Source organism: Mytilus trossulus, chromosome 11, assembly GCF_036588685.1.
Source record: "Mytilus trossulus isolate FHL-02 chromosome 11, PNRI_Mtr1.1.1.hap1, whole genome shotgun sequence".
In the NCBI taxonomy this organism is placed as follows: domain Eukaryota; kingdom Metazoa; phylum Mollusca; class Bivalvia; order Mytilida; family Mytilidae; genus Mytilus; species Mytilus trossulus.
Genome location: NC_086383.1, coordinates 47,881,898 through 47,903,302, shown reverse-complemented (window position 1 = coordinate 47,903,302; position 21,405 = coordinate 47,881,898). Strand labels below are relative to the sequence as shown.

General features: G+C 31.1%; 1 protein-coding gene across 1 annotated transcript; it reads left to right on the top strand.

Annotated features, from left to right (window-relative positions):
• Positions 1-1,424: 1,424 nt before the first annotated feature.
• Positions 1,425-20,690, top strand: LOC134690107 (protocadherin Fat 4-like). The gene is made up of 19 exons (XM_063550079.1): positions 1,425-1,550; positions 4,018-4,198; positions 4,995-5,297; positions 5,574-5,858; positions 6,340-6,642; positions 6,906-7,193; positions 9,392-9,685; positions 10,006-10,302; positions 10,868-11,188; positions 11,350-11,520; positions 13,632-13,769; positions 14,642-14,764; positions 16,568-16,759; positions 17,064-17,251; positions 17,563-17,788; positions 18,826-19,357; positions 19,582-19,623; positions 20,095-20,138; positions 20,582-20,690. Exons 1-19 carry the CDS (start codon positions 1,473-1,475, stop codon positions 20,656-20,658), a joined length of 4,083 nt encoding a protein of 1,360 aa, XP_063406149.1. The 5' UTR covers positions 1,425-1,472; the 3' UTR covers positions 20,659-20,690.
• Positions 20,691-21,405: the final 715 nt, after the last annotated feature.

Below are 21,405 nucleotides of genomic sequence, written 5' to 3'. Positions count from 1 at the left end.
GATCAGCAAAATTATATATTAAAGGATCCTACAAATTAATGTAAGATACAGTCACAGAAAATAATTATATTTATAAGTACGTCTGAGTCAGTGACAACTCTACAACAGATGTATCCATAGGATCACCATCAATGATGGTGATACATGGCTGTGTACATAATGTATATACAACTCGTCTAAACATCAACCCAACAATGTTAGATCTGTAAATTTGCTTTCTCAAATTTTTGGTTCTTCCCTCGCCGGGATTCTAACCCATGCTACTGTGATATCGTGACACCAAATTGCCTGCACTGCAGCCGTCCCGCTAGACCACACGACCACATATACAAATAATGTAACAAAACTCCATATTATTTTGAAATACGATATCAGAAATTTATTATTTATATATACTATTAAAATCATTGATAACAGTAAATGATAAAGCTAAAATGTTTTCAAAAATATTTAATTTCAAAATTATAATGAAGAATGTTTATTAATTGAATAGACAGGACTAAATATTATATCACCACAAAGGAAATATAAAGTGACGTTCAACAGGATGATATATGATGAGCAATGTGGCTTTTCATTGGAATTTCTTACTCTGTTCATTAAAAAGATCATATAAAACATGACGCACATCTCTTTTGGAAAAAAATGATTACAAATTCAAAGTTAAGAGTGACGAAGAATATCTTTTACATGTGAAATTTAATACTAAGAAAATGTCATGCTTTGTCATTCTTATAAGAAATAAGGAAGTGGTACCTAACATAAAATAATTATTGATGTTTTTAAGTCTTGCTTTTATTTGAAGCATATTCCCCTGTTTATTTTATTATCTCTTTGGTTGTAAGTGTGAATATGACGGTGTTGACATGTACGATTTCTCATTACCTTCATAATATGATTGCCTTAATTGTTTATGTAAAATTATTTTATTTTCATTTTAAAAAAGTAATTCAGCAACCTGTATAAGTATTCATACACGATTTGAATACAAAAAAAAACGCATTTAAGTATAATAACAAAAAATCTTTTCAGAGAGAAAAATAAAAATATTTCTTATTAATTCATTTAAATAAATAAGTTTAGTATGCATTTAATAATTACGTAAACAGCTATTTGCTTAGTGGTGACCTGACGATATGATGTTACGAGAATAGCGGTCATAAATGAATTCATCTGAATGATTTGAAATAATTTCGATTTATGTCATTCGGCGATATACATTATAAGCCTATTGAAGTGAATTTTGTAAGGGTCTGATGAAAACAGTCATTAAATTTTACATGAATTATATTTATTTTGACATGTAAATAATGTATTTATGTCATCACAATCAAAACCGTTTAGACGAATCAAGATAGAGTCCATCCCACACCAGGCAAATTTTCGATACATATGGTGGAAATACTAGAAACATTGAAATGACTATTTAATTTTTAGTTTGGAAGTTAATTAAAGATAGGAAATAAAGAGCAATGATAATCTATTTTTATGGAATGAATACGGTTTGGTTGTTTGCATTGTCTGTAATGATTCTTCCAGCAAACGGAGCTGTAAGTATTCAAACCTTTCGTTGAACTTTATAACATATAATGATTCAATATAATTTATTTATTTTATATATTTTAGAAACAATGGTCATTATTTTAGCAATTTACTTTATTTCTTTTTTAATAAAGGAGTAGGTCCAATAAGAGCCCTTTTTGGCCTCAAAATATAGCAGTTTTACAAAATTGATAAAATGCAAACTTTTTGTTATTTATTGAATAGCGGAGTGCTTCTGCTACATAAATATGGGCTATTTTTGACTATACAATGAACATATATCGGGTACTGGCACCTTGAAGTCATGCTAAATTACTGAATTCATCACAATTCTAGCATTTTAGTTAAATTTTAGACGGTTTTCGTGTAAAACGGAAGAGGCCGCATTCGTGTTCATCCTTAATATTGAAATGAAAGTTGTATTTTATGATAATACATAACATATATAAAGATTGAGGATGAACACGGATGCGTACACTTTCATTTTTGACAAAAACCATCCGAAAAGTGACATTTTCCGGCATATTTTGTAGATTTTTCATATTTGAGCTGGATTCGGATCGATTTTAATGATTAAATCAGTTCAAAATTTTCACATAAACTAACTGATTCAAATGAAATAGACACTTCAGTGTTTGAAAAGTGGTCAAAATCTTTTGTCAGATGACCCTGAAATTTGAGGCCAAAATCGGTCCTTACCGGATCACTCCTTTAAGAAAACGTATGGAAAAAATGCAATACAAAATAAATTTTTACATACATCATGCATATTTATAACTATCTGTAGTAAAGATATATGGATCTCCTTTTCGTATTTCCAAAGATTGATTTTTATATTTACACTACGAGCGAAACGTTCTTTATTTGTATGTCATATTAACCTTTGGCCGGGTAGCAGTATGGCCAGCCGGGAAGGCGAGACAGGAAGATTGTGCATTTGATCGTATTGTGTGATGTGCAACGGGATTTTTTTCTTATCACAGAAGCGTAACACATAGGTTTCGAGGTTCGAGCTGTGCACCTGCTTATGGAAATATTGGAAGATTTGGTTTACTTTTCCGCAAAATTTACTACCTCCGCCTTATTGGATTTACATTTACATCGTGAACATTCTACATTCATTAGTCACAAATATTGCAAGACAAGACTAATACTTTATTAAAGTCTCACTACTTGTAACATATAAAATATACAGCTTTTTAAAACACAAGTTAACAAGATCCACCCTATAAAAAGTTATGAGAGACTATAAAACAATTTTTCTTAAATTATAATACAAATACAAGTCAACTATCATGAGTATAAAGTACATTTTCGCTTTATTAACATTTCATAGCAGATTTTGGCAGTATAAAATACCATATTTTCATTTGTAAAAAGAAATACATTTTTTTCATTATCAGACATTAAAAAAAAATTCGTATCAACAATACAACATTGTTAAAAAATTTCATTACGAATATCTGAATAAACAGGACAGAGTAACAAATCATGTTTTTCATCTTCAACGTCATCAATCCATTTTTAAAACATAATCTATTTTCAATATCAATATTTTCATAACGACCAGTTTCAATTCTGATCGGTGCTACACCACATCTTAATTTAAGCACTCCTGTATTTACCTGGTATCTTAAAAATAATTTTCTACGCCAAATACATTTTTGAACATTCTATATGTACGTAATCTATTTTTTTCATCTAAAATAATCTTGTCATACCACTCTTCCTTTAATTTTTCAAAACATACATTTTCAATATTCTTAATTAAATCCTTGTTAAAACACCATTGCACAAATAGTTCATATCAAGTTCTTTAAACTTCCTTTTTACTCTGAAATTGCAACTCGGCTATTTGAGACTTTGACTTTGACTTTGACTCACTTTTATCTTCGAGAATGAATCAAGCAGATTAGAATTATGATGAAAAGTTTTGAATATTATCAAATGAATAATTTCTAATATCATAAGTCGCACCACAACGAAAGGGGAATGCACTGATACATTTACAAAGTACAATTAACGACTTGAAATAATAAAAAAAAATCTATCAAGCTATGGTGATTTGTATGTCTACATGATACATGTAACATCGCGAGCATGATACAGACAAATACAAACAAACGGAATTTGGAGCTGTTGCAGACCAGAGGCTCTTTTTTCTTTACGTTTTTTTTCGACAGTGAGATGAGTTTATTTTCCTTTAATTCGTTACACTTCTTTAATTTCGGAGTCGTATCTGTTTTGTCTATATTTCCTTGCGTTTGAACGGCGATGTTTAAACAGGTTCTTCTTCTTTTCTTTAATTGTTCATTGTAATAATTTTAGGTTTGAAATTACATAACATCACATTGAAGCTTCTAATATAATTTTTAGACTTTATATGTTGTACAGGAATCCTGGATTTCTAATTATTTCTTACCTAATTATACACTTTTCTAGCAATAATATTTTTTTATTCGAATTAATAAACAGCCAGACATTACAAATCTTCCGGCGACAATAGATATAATAGAGAGTAAAACAGCCTCCATTGCCACAGCGGACATTCTATTTACTTTAGCAGTAACGGACAATGAAACCTTTACGTGTAATGTTCAGTCAACTACACCTGCTCCTACGGTACCAGCCTTCATCGTTAATGATGATAGTGGAAGTAAGTACCAAACGTGACTGTAAAAAAGTTGATAAGTAAACATCATTTTTTCAAATGGCTGTATATATTTAAAATCAACATGAAGAAAATGACTCAGAAATGTATTAGAAAGTGAATCATATGGTAATTACTTATTATGTGATAACTGTCGAGTTATTTGATGTCTTTCTTTCGTATATCTTAATGCTTTCAGACAAGAGTATTTGCATGATGTGATTTGATTTTATAGTTCTTTTCACTCGAGAAACTTTTTTATCCCATAAGAAATACTGCAGACCGATTGTAGATAAACGTAAAAAATGCCTTTTAGCAAATGAAGCCACGAGTTTTAATACCATTTTATTCATATAGATCAATTGAAATATAACGATCTTTCTTTAATGAGTTCTTTAATGGTAACCAGGAAAGCTATGGTTAAATGACTGCATTTGTTAATATTTTCATTGGTCTTCAAACTGAAACATAATATTAACGTACTTATCATTTATTTTTTGTATAGGCATAACCATTGTTTAGTGGTTAACTTGTGCATGTAGAATTAATTAAAACTAACAGCGAAAAAAATGTTTATGTACACGTATTCACTCTCATTATTATCAAATACGTCTTTTTGTATTATTTAAAATTTGACAGATTACAGCATATTCTTAATCAAGTTTGGAGAATATGTGAAAAAAAAATGGTATTGCGTAACAACTCATCTATATCCATCGAACATGATATGAAACGAATTCATTATATTCGATCATTATTTTCTTACTACAAATTGATCTTTATATTTTTGTAAAAATTTCAGCGTTTAATGTGTATCTTGCCAAAAATCCAGGTTTTGAATATGACACAGTTAGTTCCTACACAGTTATCATTGCATGCACAAATGCCCTACCAGAAACGGCATCAGCAACACTTACCGTTGACCTTACTCCTAACACACCTCCTACTTTCACTGTGTTACCTGTAACTAAGAGCTTACCAGAAACATCTCCTATTGGAACTATAGTGGAAACTCTGACAGTAACGGACACAGATGATTTCACATGCATCATTACTTCTCAAAACCCCAATCTTGGCATATTCAACATGGTAGAAGTCGGTACCAGTGAGTATTTTTCAAATATATTTTTTTATCTGTTATAATAAGTAATTGGGTTAACTGTGAGAAAACAAAATCGCATCAATGATAAAATGCAGATGTTTTATGAATATATTAATCTCGAGATAAAAGCATAATATACCTTTAACATACCAAACAATCAAATATGCATCTCCATATGAAGACACACATGTTGTGTCAAACATTGTATGATAAATCACATATTTTTTTATTCTTTGACCAAGTATTCTACTGATATTTCATTAAATTTCTAATTCTTAGATCATGAGATTCGTTTAGCCAGCAGCTTAGACGCTTCAGCAAATTCTGCTCATACTTTGACAATAACATGTCAAGACGATTGGGGATCTACAACAGAGACATTGTATGTCACGGTACTTGCCAATACACCACCCGCGTTTACAGGTTTGCCTGGTTCCGTGTCGGTGAATGAGCATGACACTGGTGGAAGTAGTATTTATACGATCGCCGTCACTGACTCGGATTCGTTTACATGTAGCATCGCCACAACACCGACAACATCTGCTTTTTTGATTGACACAGCAAGTAAGTTCAAAAGATAAAAACGATAACGAATTAGTCAATGTAACTATATTTAACAACGATGGTATATTTTCAATTGTACCATCAACAATATTCATGATGTACGATTGAATGCACCAACACATTGAGTTCAAGGGAAGTTTGTTTGATTGTCTGAATGGTAAATAGTCGCTTTTCTTGAATAAAAGTACGAATTCTAGTGCAAACAGTGCGCGCTACACATATATCTAAAACTATTTTTAATCAAACTTATGTTTAATTGATCAGAGATAAAATTGTCGACATATTAAAACCCCCAACCTTCAAAAAGGTAGCAGACTAACCGTTTATATCATATGATTATTATGTTGTAAATCTCAATTTCATATCTATCTTTGTATAATATTTTGGTATCCCGAAATAAGATTTTAAATTTTAGTTTTTAAAAATGAAAATTAAATCCCCCATAAACTGGCTTAATTCAAAAATACAAATTTTCTTACAGATAAAATCAATCTCATTGCTGGTCATGGGTTGGACTTTGACACACAGAATATTTATACAATAACGATCACATGTAGAGACGCTACAGGCTCGTCAACAGCAACATTAACAGTGAATGTACAACAGAATACAGCACCTGTAATCACGAACCTACCAGTTATTGAAAGTGTCGAACAGACGATTGCTGTAGGAGCTTATATTACAACTATTACCGTCACAGATGTAGAAACTGACACTGTTACATGTGTTATTGTATCTCAAACTCCTAATACTGAAACTTTTATTTTGCAGTTTAACACACCTAGTGAGTACTAGTAGTATTTTTTCTATTATCAAAGAATACCAAATAATACAAATTCGACAAAAATGCCTTTTAAATGTGAATGAAGAGGATAAGGTTAACACATAGAACGCAGTTTCATTGTATTTTGATTTAATAAGTGATATAAACCTGATACAACTTTGTAATCATGTTTTTTTCTTTCTGTATTATATCATTGTAAGTATAAACATTTTACATATTACATAATAAATGAATAATGCATGTGTATAATGTTTTAATTTCAGATTATGAAGTACATTTAAACAAGGCCCTAGATCCTGTGACATATACTATAGACATCACATGTTCTGACGACTGGGGATCGACAACCAAGACTTTGAGTGTTTCTGTAGCACCAAATCAGCCCCCTAGTTTTACCGGATTTCCCGCCAGCATAACGGTGAATGAGGCCGATGCCGGTGGCAACATTATTTACGCTATCGGCGTAACAGATTCTGATACGTTTACATGTAGTATCTCCACAACACCTACCACCCCGACAACCTCTACCTTTCAGATTGATACAACAACAAGTAAGATAAAATATACAACATGAGCCTCTTTTGTTTTCGTTTTGTATGAATTTTAATTTCATTTCATTTCATTTATACGTCTTGGGGTTAAGCATGACGTTTATTTTCACTGAACTAGTACACACTTTTTAGTCAGGGCCAACTATACTGTGAATTTTCTCGCTGATTTCGCTGCTCTTTGGTAGAATTGTTGTCTCTTTGACACATTCCCAATTTCGATTCTCAATTCATTTTACACAAAAGAGGACATACACAAGTAATTTTAATCAACTAAAAATGCAATTTGAAAATAAGGAGATGTGGTATGATTGTCAAGAAGACACATGAAGCGGATGTTGGGAATAATGTAGGCCTTCAACAATGAAAACAAAAAACACCGTTTAGTTAAAAAGGTCTCCAACATGAAAAATATAAAACAATTCAATTTTGAAAACTAACGGCCTAATTCATAACAATACAAAATACGAGAAACAAATATGACCGAGCGAAACAACTGATAACTACTGAACAACATACTCATGACTTTGCACAGATACATACAGTAATCAGTAGGTTTTTTTGTATACTTTTCTTTTTATGATGCCACGTGATCAAAGGGTATCAAAACCTATTTAGAAAGAACAACCAAATAACAATAATATTAGAAGCACAACAGCAGTATAGAGAAGACAATAAATTAACCAACAAAAATCCTTTCTCATATAAATAGGAGAAAACGAATGTTCTTATTGTGTAATGCTTTACAAGAAAATTCTATATGGAAACAGAAGTCTTGAATGTAATACCCAGCGATATATACTAAATAGATATGCAGATACTGAGTTCAGTGTTGCCTCATAAAAAATAAGAAAAGTTGAAGTCGCTATTTTTGTTATCAAGCTTGTATATTACTATATTTATTTCACTTGACTGGGCGGGGTTAAGGAAGTTCGCTTATTTTAGACCAGTCCATCTATAGGCAGGAGTTTTGGGATAAACTCATCAATGAAGTGTCCAGTTATTCATCCCATATCATACACTCAGTTCTTCTGAATATGCGTTTGGGGAAACTGACAAGTGATTAGAATTCAATATCAATTATAACGACAATCATCCATATCACACACATCTTCAAATAGACTATCCTTATGCAAATTAAAACATACGCTCCGCCCGATCAGTTGAAAATACATTGGTAATAAATAAACGTTAGTAAAATGCGTGATTTTTTTTATATACCTTTTCATTTTTTTGGTCTTATGGAAAATGTTGTTTGTGCTGTATTCAGACTCTTCTACAACGAAATTTGTTTAACATGCACACGTATACAAATTTCGGTTTTTATCCAACGCAATAGGTTTGAACGTAGTTTTCAATTTAGACTTCTTTAATTTTTGTCGTTTGGGCATGTATCATATTTTCCCTCCTGTTTATATGATCCGTTCATCTTATATTGACTCTTAAAATTCAAGAGTCTATCTAAAAATGAGGGTAAATTTTATATGGCCTTCCAAATACCGTTTCGATCCCTAACATCACTGAAGAGACATTTATTGTCGAAATCCGGATCGGATGCACACAAAAAATATTGACACCTTATGTTTGTGGCATAAAATCGTGGCCACAAGTTAATTGTTTTCTGTTTAGTATTAAATTTATATTAAGATCCATTTTGTTAAATGTACAACTGAGATCAATTTTATTTGGCAATCGCCAATGACAGTCAGCAGGGTAAAAGAACATCAGTTGTTCGACCTGTTAGTCAAATGCGTTTTGTTTAAATATACCTTTTCACTTTTTTGGTCTTATGGAAAATGTTCTTCGTGCTGTATTTAGACCCTTCTACAACGAAATTTGTTTAACATGCACACTTATAAAAATTACGGGTTATCCAACGCAATCATAGGTTTGAACATAGTTTTAAATTTAGTATGTATATATATAGTTGTAAACCATATGAATGGCATCTTTCTAAGAAGATACGTGCAGTGAACGGTTATCATAAACAACGCGACGGGTGCCATTGGTGAAATAAAAATGCTTGATTTTGACAGTGAAAAGTCAGCATAAACAATTGATCAGATACAAGATGCAATTCCTTAAACAACAATAGGGTTTCTGTTAGTTTGATATTTTTCATCATAGACTTCATCATACAGGCGCCAAAATTTACGGCATTGTTTGAGTTGCTGAATTTTGAGGATGTTTTACTTTTTCAGATAAAATAAATTTGGGCAGTGGCCATGGTTTGGATTTCGATACTCAGAACTCGTACACCATTACCATTACATGTGCTGATGCTACAGGGTCATCGACGGAACATTTAACTGTGAACGTACTACAAAACTCTCCGCCGGATATAACGAATCTCCCAGATTCTGGGTCATTCACAACTGGGACAACTACTAAAACAAAGCTTCATGATCTTACCGTCACTGATCCTGAAAACGACGTAATTACCTGTACAATGAGCAGCACTCCAGTTGGACCATTTATCCTTGAAAAGAATACAGGTAGTTTTTAATATATAGAAATAAGAATTTGTTTACATTCAAAGCTTAATTTTTGACACATTTATTTAACGTTATTGTCAGAGAATGAGCTGTTTTAAATGTTTTATTTGCACTTTTGCATATTAGTTTATTCTTTGTTTTACATTTTTGAAAATGATTTTCGTCATATCGAAAAACCGTTGAGAATTAGAAAACCAGTTGGTTTGAATTGTTTCTTTTTCAATCAATACAAGAGCATGATAACGAAAGATTTAAAGAATATAAGTAGACATATTTTTCTAGATAGAACTCACCTAAACTATTGTATCATTTTTTGACAGCTTACGAACTTTACGTAAACGCAAACCCTACATTCTCAGCTTCAACTTATGCCATTGATATTCAGTGCAGCGATGCCTATGGATCAACAACGGAAACGTATACGTTATCTGTTACACCGAATTCAGATCCAGTAATCACCGGCATGCCACTAACAGTGACAGTTTCCGAAACCGAAACTGCTTCTCGCACGATACATACAATAGCAGTTACAGATGCAGAATCCCACACAATATCATGTTCTCTTGTGTCTGTTCCAGCAGGCCCATTTTCAATTAACGATAATCCTGCAACACCTTGTAAGTTTAATTTTCATTTGGTATTATGTAGTGTTTGCAATTAATGTTTGTTTGAACTCTCGAAATCGCTTTTCCCACCAAATACATATTGTTCAAGCGACAAAGAGCAGGGCTTCGATCATTTCCATTTGCATTTGTACTTTTTTCAAAATAAAACAGAATTGAAAAGATAATTTAAATGCTGCCTATAATCAATTATACACTTATATACGTAAATGCAGTGTGAAAAAGTATGTTAATACACTTTATTGTCAGCAATATTGTGACTATTCTGATTATGTCGGTCTTTTCATCTGATTTTGAATAATTAAAACTTTAATTTTACAGATATATAATTTTAACTCTTTTGTTTATCATTTATGCAGATATTATACTCTTTAAAAATGCGAATACTAAATATCTAAATAGTTATGGTTACACGATTTTCAAATAGTTTTACATATTAGTTTTACATGTGAAGCATGAGTTCGAGTTAGCTTTCATCAGTCAAAGTCACAAAAACACACAATTAAAGCATACGAATAATAAATAGGCTTTGATGCTAAATACTATATATCAATTACAGTGTATGAAGTCGTACTGGATGTGAATGCTATAGATTCGTTAGATGGCATCACTACCCCTTCACATACAGTAACAGTAACGTGTCAAGACACAGCGGGTGGAACAACAACTGGTGTTCTTACCGTTGATGTTACACCAAACTTGGCACCAACTGTAGATAATCTTCCTGATCACTTTGAAGTAAGTGAGAACCAAGTTGTGGAATTAGAAATTTGGAATCTTGCCTATACTGACCCGGAAAGTGATACACCAGTTACATGTGTAATTGTTACTGATCCTGCAGGTGGACCTTTCGATTTGCGCGAATCAGGAACGCCGAATGGTAAGAATAGTTATCCCGAAATCACTTTAAAAGATTAATAGAATTCTTTATAGTTCATTTAATTCAAGTCACATTATGCATATACTAAAAAATCTATCAACGCTAGAAAGCTAAAAATATGACTTTATGAAATAAAGCCATAACATTTTGTTTTGTTTTAGATTACAGATTATGGGTAACCGCTAATCCTAATTTCAACTACAGTGGTGTACCTACACACACAGTGACCTTCACCTGTACTGATCATCACAATGGAAGAACAGGGAGGAGTTCAAGTGGAATTTTATTTGTTGATATTCTGGAAAACAGACCACCTATATTCACATCTGCTAGTACGTACACTCATGTAGTTAGGATTTTAATTACTTTAAATCTGTATATATATATATGATAGAAGACTTCTATATCTGAATTGCTCGGTATTTTTTCAAAGATCTAGTCTTAGTTTTTATAAAGGAGTAATTCCGGTAAGGGCCGATTTTGGCCTCTTTCAGGTTCATCCGACGAAAGATTTTGGACATTTTTTAAACACTTAATTGTCTATTTCAATTGATTCAATTATTTTATATGAAAGATTTCAGCTGATTTTGTCATTAAAAACGCTCCGGTACAAGTTTATATATAAAAAATCTATCAAATCTGCCAAAAAATGTAAATTTTCAGATCGTTTTTGTCAAAAATGAAATTGGCCGCACTAGTGTTCATCCTCAACCTTTCAGTATGTTTTGTACTATCATCAAATACAACTAACATTTCAATATTATGAATGAACACTAATGCGGCCACTTTCATTCAAGACGAAAACCGTCAAAAGTATAACTAAAATGCTAAAATTGAGAAGGTTTCAGTAAGTTAGCATGACTTTATGGTGCTAGTATTCGATATATGTGCATTGTTTAGTCAAAAACAGCACATATAAATTTGTGTAGTAGAACCATTCTTCTTTTCAATAGATAACTGGAAGTTTACATTTTTACAATTTTGTAAACCTGCAATATTTTGGGGCCAAATAAGGGTCTTCCCGGACCTACTCCTTTCATCACTCAAAAAGAAAAATTGTAGTAAAACAAGTCTTATCAGACGCTTGATACATACATTTTATGAAAACTAGCATAAATAAATTTGGATATCTTCGTATATTTATGATAAACACGAGTAGTGGTGAAGTATACGTTACAGTCAGGATCCTACATCGTCAAAATTATCTCCCCATTACGCCAGTTCATTTTCACAATCGTAGAAACGGAAGATATTGTATGGATGATGCGCTACCAATTTTGCTCTTGGAAACCGATAAATTTATCAACATTGCACCATTACGATCCTTATATGTCAGTTGTATTTTTAAAGACAAATGTATCAACTAACTAATGAGCATCAGTTAATAATCTTTTCTGCATTGATTCAACTTAATACTATAATCTGATCGGTTGTCAGGTGGAATTTTCGAAAATTCGTAAACATTTAAAAAAAAAATCTAATTAAATATTTCGTGGAAGGGCAGACTAGATTTTTTTTAATGTATGAAGACTATAAACTCTAGTTATCTCACAGAAAAAAAAATCGAATTTTTCGAAGATATGCATTTTCATCATCCAACTTGAAAGACTGTCGTCAAGTACTTTCAGTCAAAAAAATAGCTATTCGAACACACCTTCTTTGTTTTTGTGACTCATTAGTTAAGTATTTCACTTGACCCATATATTTCATCTTTTAGTATTGTGATTTTGTTGTGTTATAACGTCAAACTGTAGCTTTAATATATCAAAATAATAGAATCTGAAGCGAGTCGATGAATGACATTTTCTTACTTTGTACGATATCAAGACAACATACTCAACTCAAACACGCCTAACATAATAAGGTGCACTCGATTTTCTCTTTTCAATACAATTGTTACCCATTTTTTGGATTTTTTTCTTCTACCCATGTCGTCGACTTGATATCTAATTGTTCTGCTTAACTATGAACTAGATAAATTGAAAACTTATGCAAATGGTGTTTTTAAAATAAAATTCCTCGTAATTGAGAAGAAAATTGCAATTTTGTTTGTTTCTTTTAACTTTTAAAAAATTTGTCATTATAGTAAACAATGCAATACACATTTATCGCCTTCTCTAACAAAGAGCTTCGATTCTTTTGTTCTATTTCAACCACTTGGTTTCCGACTGCGTTAATCAAACATCGACTCAACAATATATTAATACCTAGGTGTTAACATACAGTTTTAAGAATATTTAAGTATTCAAGGGAAAGTTTCTTTACGGAAGAAAAATCCATGAAATAACAGATGGTTGGGTCCATGTTATTCTTATTTCAACTAGGATTGTGTATCAACATACTATATTTAGCGATTAAAGGAATGCTTGATTAATTGATCATTTTTTAGAATTTAATATTTAATTAACCTTTTTATATGTCTATCTGTTACCATATATTGCAGACTCTCATACTCAAAATGCACAATCAACTCCTGTCAATACTAAAATATTTACGTGTGCTACTACCGATGCTGATTCAGATACCGTTACATATAGTATGACAGTAAACCCTCCAACAAGTAGCTTTACTATGGATCCAGGTAAGATTTTGTTAGAACTATAAACCAACACATATCAAAGTATATATAATTGAATGTGTCCAGTTTAACGACGAATTTCACAACTTATTTGACTGCATAAATTGTATATGTGTGCATTATGGTAAATAGCCAAAACTAAATTGAAACAGACTTTTCACACGCTTTAATAACTCTGCATCCATTTTTTGGTTCCCCTAATTGTATAAAGGCACTAGATTGCGGATGCGTAGGGAGAATTTAAAACTTTGTTCAACATCCTATTATGCTCCGCATTATACTGTACTACACGTTAAATCTTATACTAGTATAGAGACGAAAAACAATTGTATAGTGCGAATATAACTTTAAGGACATTTTATTTTATATACCCTGCATGTTGTGCTGATCCGTACAGTAATGATGAATATTTAAACAAAACGGTTTGACCAATTTATGATATTCGTATTCTCGTTGTAGAAATAAAAAAAGTATGAAGTTAGTTTTCTTGTATAAAAGAGATTCCATTACAAGAATAAAAGTTCCTAAACTTACAAGTAAACGTTTTTAATGCAATCAATATTTCATTAATATTTCTTGTGAATCCCGCCAGTATGTAAGAGTTTAAACAAGTTCAATCAAAATCAACTTGTCGAATGATACATTTGTAAAAAACTGGCATGATGACTATGATGATGATGATCAGAAGGAGGATTAAAAAAAATATGTCTATCAACTGATTGAGAAAAAACTCTCAGCGAATCAAAGACGTGTAACATCCAATTTGTTTTCAAATAACGTACATTTTTGTTCTTAATTCCTTTTTTAATTTGTTAATGACATTATGTAGTTCAGGTTATGAAGGTGAATATTAACTTTTTTTGTCACATTTTCAGTAACTTGTGATATCTGGACCACCCAGGATCTAAAGAAAGAACTGAATAGTTTTTACACTGTGACAATAACGGCTGAGGACGGCAAAATTACCACTATTCAAGACCTTGGATTAACACTTACAAGTATGATTAATATACATGCCTCTAAGAATTTTCTCTGTCAAGACAAAACAGAACATTGTTTTTTCAAGATTCCATCACATTTTGTATAATAAATTTGTCGCTTATTCGCAACATCAATATCTTTTAAGTATAAACGGATACAGAAAGCAAGCAGACAATCCGAAAAAATATAGAAAAAAAAATGGATAATGAAATATTTTGGTTAGCTTCAGCCAGCCCTGACAGTACATTAACCTTATTGTTTTTAAACATGTGACCTTTGATACTATTTAACGTCAATATTTGCTAGATCCTGTATACATTGACTGCCTCTCTTTTAGAACAATAATGTATATGCATAATCATTTATTGAGTGTTCGTTTCTATAATAGCTGTTCACAAGTGTGATTCAACTTGTTGAAAATGTTGAGCGCATGTACACGTTGTAAAAGGAAAATCTTATACAAGGTTTAAAGACATTGCGTGTACTGTTATATTATCTTTAGTATGACTTGAAATGAAAAAGAGTTCTGCCAATTTGAATTAACCTGCATTATTCAATGGTATCCTTTTTTTGAAGAAAATATTACTACTTTAAATTCAATATTATTTTATATATTAGCATAAAATGCAGTTGAAAGGCACTAAAACTATTATTTCATATCATTTCACGTAAATCGGTTCATCAACACATCTGTTTAATGAGTCTCTTTATATTTTAAACTTCTTGACGTCTGAAAGTGTTTCTATTAAAATGCTATTAAACCTTATATTAGGACCTCTGAAAAATAAATACAAATAAAAACTTTGAGATAATGATCGAGATCATATCAAGTAAATAGTTTTAATTATGGTCTCAGGAATGTATAGTAATTCTGGAAGAATAGTAAGGATCTGGACCGTTTAAAGTAATTTGAATCTTCATTCAGACTATTTTTGACGACTTCTCCATAATTAAACAAGTTTAATTTTGTTTAATATAAATACCTACGCGATGTTGGACATTGTGTAGTATGTAAAGCATTGATAAAAGATCAAGAAAGCTTTTCACTTTCTTATGATTGACTGAAATAAATGTTTAAATGGAAAATAATTGTCTGTCTTTAAACATAAAAAGTGGTCATTTAATAAATTATATAAAAGATATATCGTTCATAATAAACTCATGTAGATTCAATTGTGCTAATAGTGTATCAAATGTGTCAATTTCGACTGTAATTTTTTACTAGTACATGATTTGACAAAAGTTCATCTATTATCAGAAGACCTATAGTATATAAATGTTAGACTGAGCTTAACCAGACTGTGTTGCCTGCTTTGAATTGTCAGTCCTTGTTATGAAAGAAATAAAAACATTAGAACTGTAATAATGTTGTAATATTAACTATCAAAAAGCATAAATAACTGCTTTCAGAAGAATTGTTTCCACTTTTTTGACTTTTTTGAAAATCAAATGCATACTATATTCAAAGTTTTTTGATAGATTGAAAAAATGTTCTTCCCTGATTTTTTTTCACTGGCATATTGTTGAAGTAGTTCTGTAAGGAATTTGTGTATGGTTATAGTAATTAATAAATCAATAATTCTATACTTATTTGACCATATATCACATTATCAAAAAGAAAATGAAGAACTTAGGCATCAATCGAAAGGCTGAATATAACCAAACATTGCCGCATTTAAAAATAATTATGACGAAAAAAACATTACATGAATATCAAATATTGAGCACCACCAACCAAACCAATTCCTTAAAATAAAGTTAGATTTTCAGAAATTGTTAAACCTAAAATACCTGATGTAACATTCTATCTCTGTCAACAGATGTAAATACAGCACCAGAGATTACAAATATAGGGTTAAATCAGGCGGTAAAGGTTTATTTTGATGAAACAACAGCAACCAATACATTGTTGTATTCACCGGTTGTCTACGATCCGGATACAGGACAAACACAGACAATAACCTACACCGTGTTCCCTACTGGAGAAGTGGGCACATTTGATGTTTCTACAAGTATGGTTATTACTACTTAGCCCTTCATTAATTTTCTCATACTGAACTTGCAATTCGTATTGTTTTCATTATTTTTATAAGACACGTCAATACATGAAGCGACGTTTTTTCTTAATTCAAAACGATATTGAAAGAGCTGTATTAATACAAAAACGGGATGAATATTGTTATCCTTCAACTTCTTGCAGTTTTAATTAATGTTTTGTTGTAGACACCGTATCTGTATAGTAATTACCGTAATTAAATAAGGTGAACTGATCTAATGTTTTTTGTTCTGACATTTAATTGCTATTCATCTTTTTAGGTGAGATAAGATTAAAAAATGGAAAAACATTCGATTATGAATATATCAATCTGTACAAACTTACCATGTATGTCACTGACAGCTACGCAACAACTGGTCCATACTATCTGGATGTACACATTAACAATATACCAGAAGTATGTGGATTTGACAAAACAGTGTATGAAGCTAGTACATATGAGGCAGGGGTATGTTGTTATATCTTTAACATTTTAATTAATTGAATTACTGATAATAATGATTTAGTACTTCAATACATCAAAACACAAACAATATATAAAATGTTCTAGTACTTTCAGAACAAATATTAATCTCTTCGATAATTTGGATTCATACAGGCTCTTTAACGTGTTTGTTTTTTTCGGCGTTTTATTTTTTTTTGTTTTTATTATACTGAAGAAAAACTATTAGTTGGAACGAACGTTAGACTTACAAAATCTTCCAATTTATATGATTTTACGACATTCCTTTTTACTTAAGATGATTTTGTATATTTTAGGTAAGTGGAGGAAGAATGAACATTGGTTTCACTTTATCTGATGAGGATGATCCCGATTACCATACATTTTCTTTAGTCACAAATCCACATAGTCAGTATTATAAAATTGATCAATATACTGGCGAAATATCCTTCAAAACAGACTATGACATTGATACCTGTGGATTTGTACACCCCAAAAATGCAACTATCATTGTACAATGCACAGATCAATACGGCGAAACTGGTAAGTTGAATCATGCCATTTTGTCCTCGATTTTAAGATTACGAAATATTGAAAATTGTTTAAACGCATCGTTTTTAAAATAATGGAATTTTAAGTGACTGTCATAAGTGAGAGGTTAAGCTACTCATCAAATCAGCTTTTATTCATTATTTTCTACATAAAAAATGCCGTTGTTATCCATTCGTATGATATGTTTGAGCATTTGACTTTGACATTTGCTTAGGGAGTTCGTTTTGTTATTTTACTTTTTTGATATTAGTTTTGCATTTTAGTTGTATTGGTCAATATCGTTGATCGTTAAAAAAATTGCGAGAATGAAACATGGATGAAAAATATTGAAAATAATTGCGTTCATAAAAACTGTAAGGTACAAATCCCTTTGTGATAAGAGGGAATTGATTGGTGATATGTTTTAGCAGAAAATGTATCCCTTAACTTATGTTTATTTAAGGAAGCAATTATTCAACATGTTCAACTACAAAATAAACCTTGCATACATGTATGAAACATCCATACTGCAATAAGAAAAGGACTTGCATATAAAACAACAAAACACATGTGGTGTGATATATTAGACGTCTACTTCTATATGTAGCTTGATATTTTTGTTTTATTAGTGTTATATAGTCCTTGAATTGTTTTGTACTCATAAACAGCCCTGATATAAAATTGAGAAAGGAAATGGTGAATATGTCAAAGCGACAACCACCCGACCATAGAGCAAACAACAGCCGAAGGCAACCAATGGGTCTTCAATGTAGCGAGAATTCCCGCACCCCTAAAATATGCATAATAGTACAGTGATAATGGACGTCATACTAAACTCCGAAATTATACACAAGAAACTAAAATTTAAAAATCATACAAGACTAACAAAGGCCAGAGGCTCCTGACTTGGGACAGGCGCAAAATTGCGGCGGGGTTAAACATGTTTATGAGATCTCAACCCTCCCCCTATACCCTTAGCCAATGTAGAAAAGTAAAAGAATAACAATATGTCTGTTATCTCTAAATTGACAACAAATGTTTCATTACAGGGACTGCCACTGTATCAGTATATGTTCAAGATGTCAACGATAATAAACCAATATGTAACAATACTGGTAATGTTATGATAGTAACGCAGTACACAAACCCAGGCGCCTTCATAGGAAGTATTGCAGCATCGGACTGTGACACTGGTGTCAATGCAGTTTTGGAATATAGCGGAGCATCTGTCACCGGAAGTCCATACTATACCGTGACTGCTAATGGAAACGTTTACTTGACAAATACAATAGACTTTGATTATGGGACAGATCATACTTTCTTGATCAAAGTAAAAGATAATGGCATTCCTCAATTAACTGGGACATGCCAATTGACAGTTATATATATATGGACAACAACAACTACAACTACAACTGTTGCTTCAAATATTCCAACCGACTGGTGGGATAAACCAGAGAACATAGCACTGGTGGCCATTTTGTCTCTTTTGGCATTGTTTCTTCTGGGTCTTTTGCTCTATTTGTGTTGTCGCCGTGGATTACCTTGTAGATCTTGTACAAACCCATTCAAATCATGCAAGTAAGTACATGTAACAACCATAACAAAACAAGGCTAAATGCTGAATAACAGAATATCGAACATATTTGGAATTTGTTTTTACACTGGTACACTTATATCTTCTCACACATCTTAAACAACACCATGGTATAAGACGAATTGATATATCAATTAAAATTATTGTAAAAAATATCATGTCTCTCAATATAACTTAGGTTAATGCATGTATTCTTTACTTTCCATAGAAAATGCTGTAAACCAAGACAGCCAACCAGAAGAATTGTAACGTGAGTAACCTTATAAAATGTAGAAAGTTTGATGTCGAGTGAAATAATAAATATTAACAAGTCTTGCATTTGAAAAAAAAAAAAAAAAAAAATAAAATGATTTTTTCTAATTAAAACATATAGCAGCTATTAGGGATGTTCTTTAGTCAGGTTTAAGATTTTTGTCATATTTTAATACTACGATAAATTGACCCATAACACTCATTTTTCTTTTTATATAAGATTTTAACAGCTCAAAAAGGTCATTTATCAAAGTTTTAGCAGATTCTTGAATTCTTTTCTGTCGGTTAGAGACCCAAAATAAACAAATGCAAAAATAAGTTTAAGTCCTAGTCGACTTTCCCAACCCATTTTAAAAAATAAAATAAAAGAAACTACACAACTTATCAATATTTTTAGCTTATCTTGTTCTATAACTCAGTACATCCATACTAACTATGCATTTAAACCTTTTTGTAAATTATATTTCAGTCCTAAAGATCCTAAGAAAGATCCATTCAAGTTCTTTGATCATAGTAAGTACTCGGAACAAAATATTACATGAATACAAGTCTCAGTCAACAAAATATTCCTGTTAGATTTATTTGTTTATATCAAATGTTTTACTGTATTTTTCTATCCCAATTTTCATATTTTTATACCAGTAAATACTGAAGAAGTAGTTAAACAGTACTTCACTTTTACATTACTATATATTTTCTTTAGTTATTTGGAATCTTCAAGATCAAAAGAGAAAACAACCGGTATCTATTTATGAAAGTTAACAAAAGAATGACATACTAGTGTAGGTCAATTGAAAAATGAAGCAGTAACATAATTATCATTTTGAGAGAAGGATTTATATAACACTTGGTTGATTGATAATATATTATACATTTAGCTTCTTTGGAGTTAAGAGTAAACAGTCTTTTTTTTTTTTTTTTAAAGAAAAGCTTATTAAAATATATAATCATTTCAGATGACCTGAATGTCAAAAGAGATATGTTTTCAACCAGGGATCAAGTTTCAGATGCACCAATACCGATGAAGATGTAATTTGCATCAAACCGATAGTGAACTTTGACACACATATAAAGTAAACAGGATGAAAATGATCCTACAATACGAACACATTTTATTTGTATAAAACAGAACGTGTGATTAAAAATATAGAAAAAATAATTGATTGAAGGTGTAGTATGACACGTGTAAACCAAAAACTTATCTATCTGACTGATTTAAATTTAGCTCCACAAATAAAAGGGAAAGCGAGACAGGCCAACATTTCATCTGTAGTAAGCCAGTTTAAATTTTCTCTTTAAAGTAGTTGTCGAATATATGTTTGAAAATGTTTTTTTTCATTTAAACTTTAGCGCTTTAATACTTAATCATCACTATTTATTTCAAAGAATTAGCCTTTGCTTTTAGGCATACATCACAGAGGCCTTCAAAATGCAGTTAACATTCCTTATTTTATATTATGGTTAGCGAATAATAACAATAAAACGTAATGATATAGGACGATATTTGTTTAGTTAGAATATTACACAAGTATATTTGTACCCTACTTTAAAGATGGAAGACTAAACGTTGGATACACTATTGTATTTGTCATTTAAATGTACTGCGACGTTATAACGATATTGTTATTAATGTATGAATGTATATGTTACAGTAAATAGGTGAAATTAGGTATTACACGTAATTACTAAACATTTCAGGAAATACCTGTAATCACTAGCCAATTTAGTAATTACGTGTATTTACTAGTTGTTTCAGTGATTACTGGTAATTACTGATTTT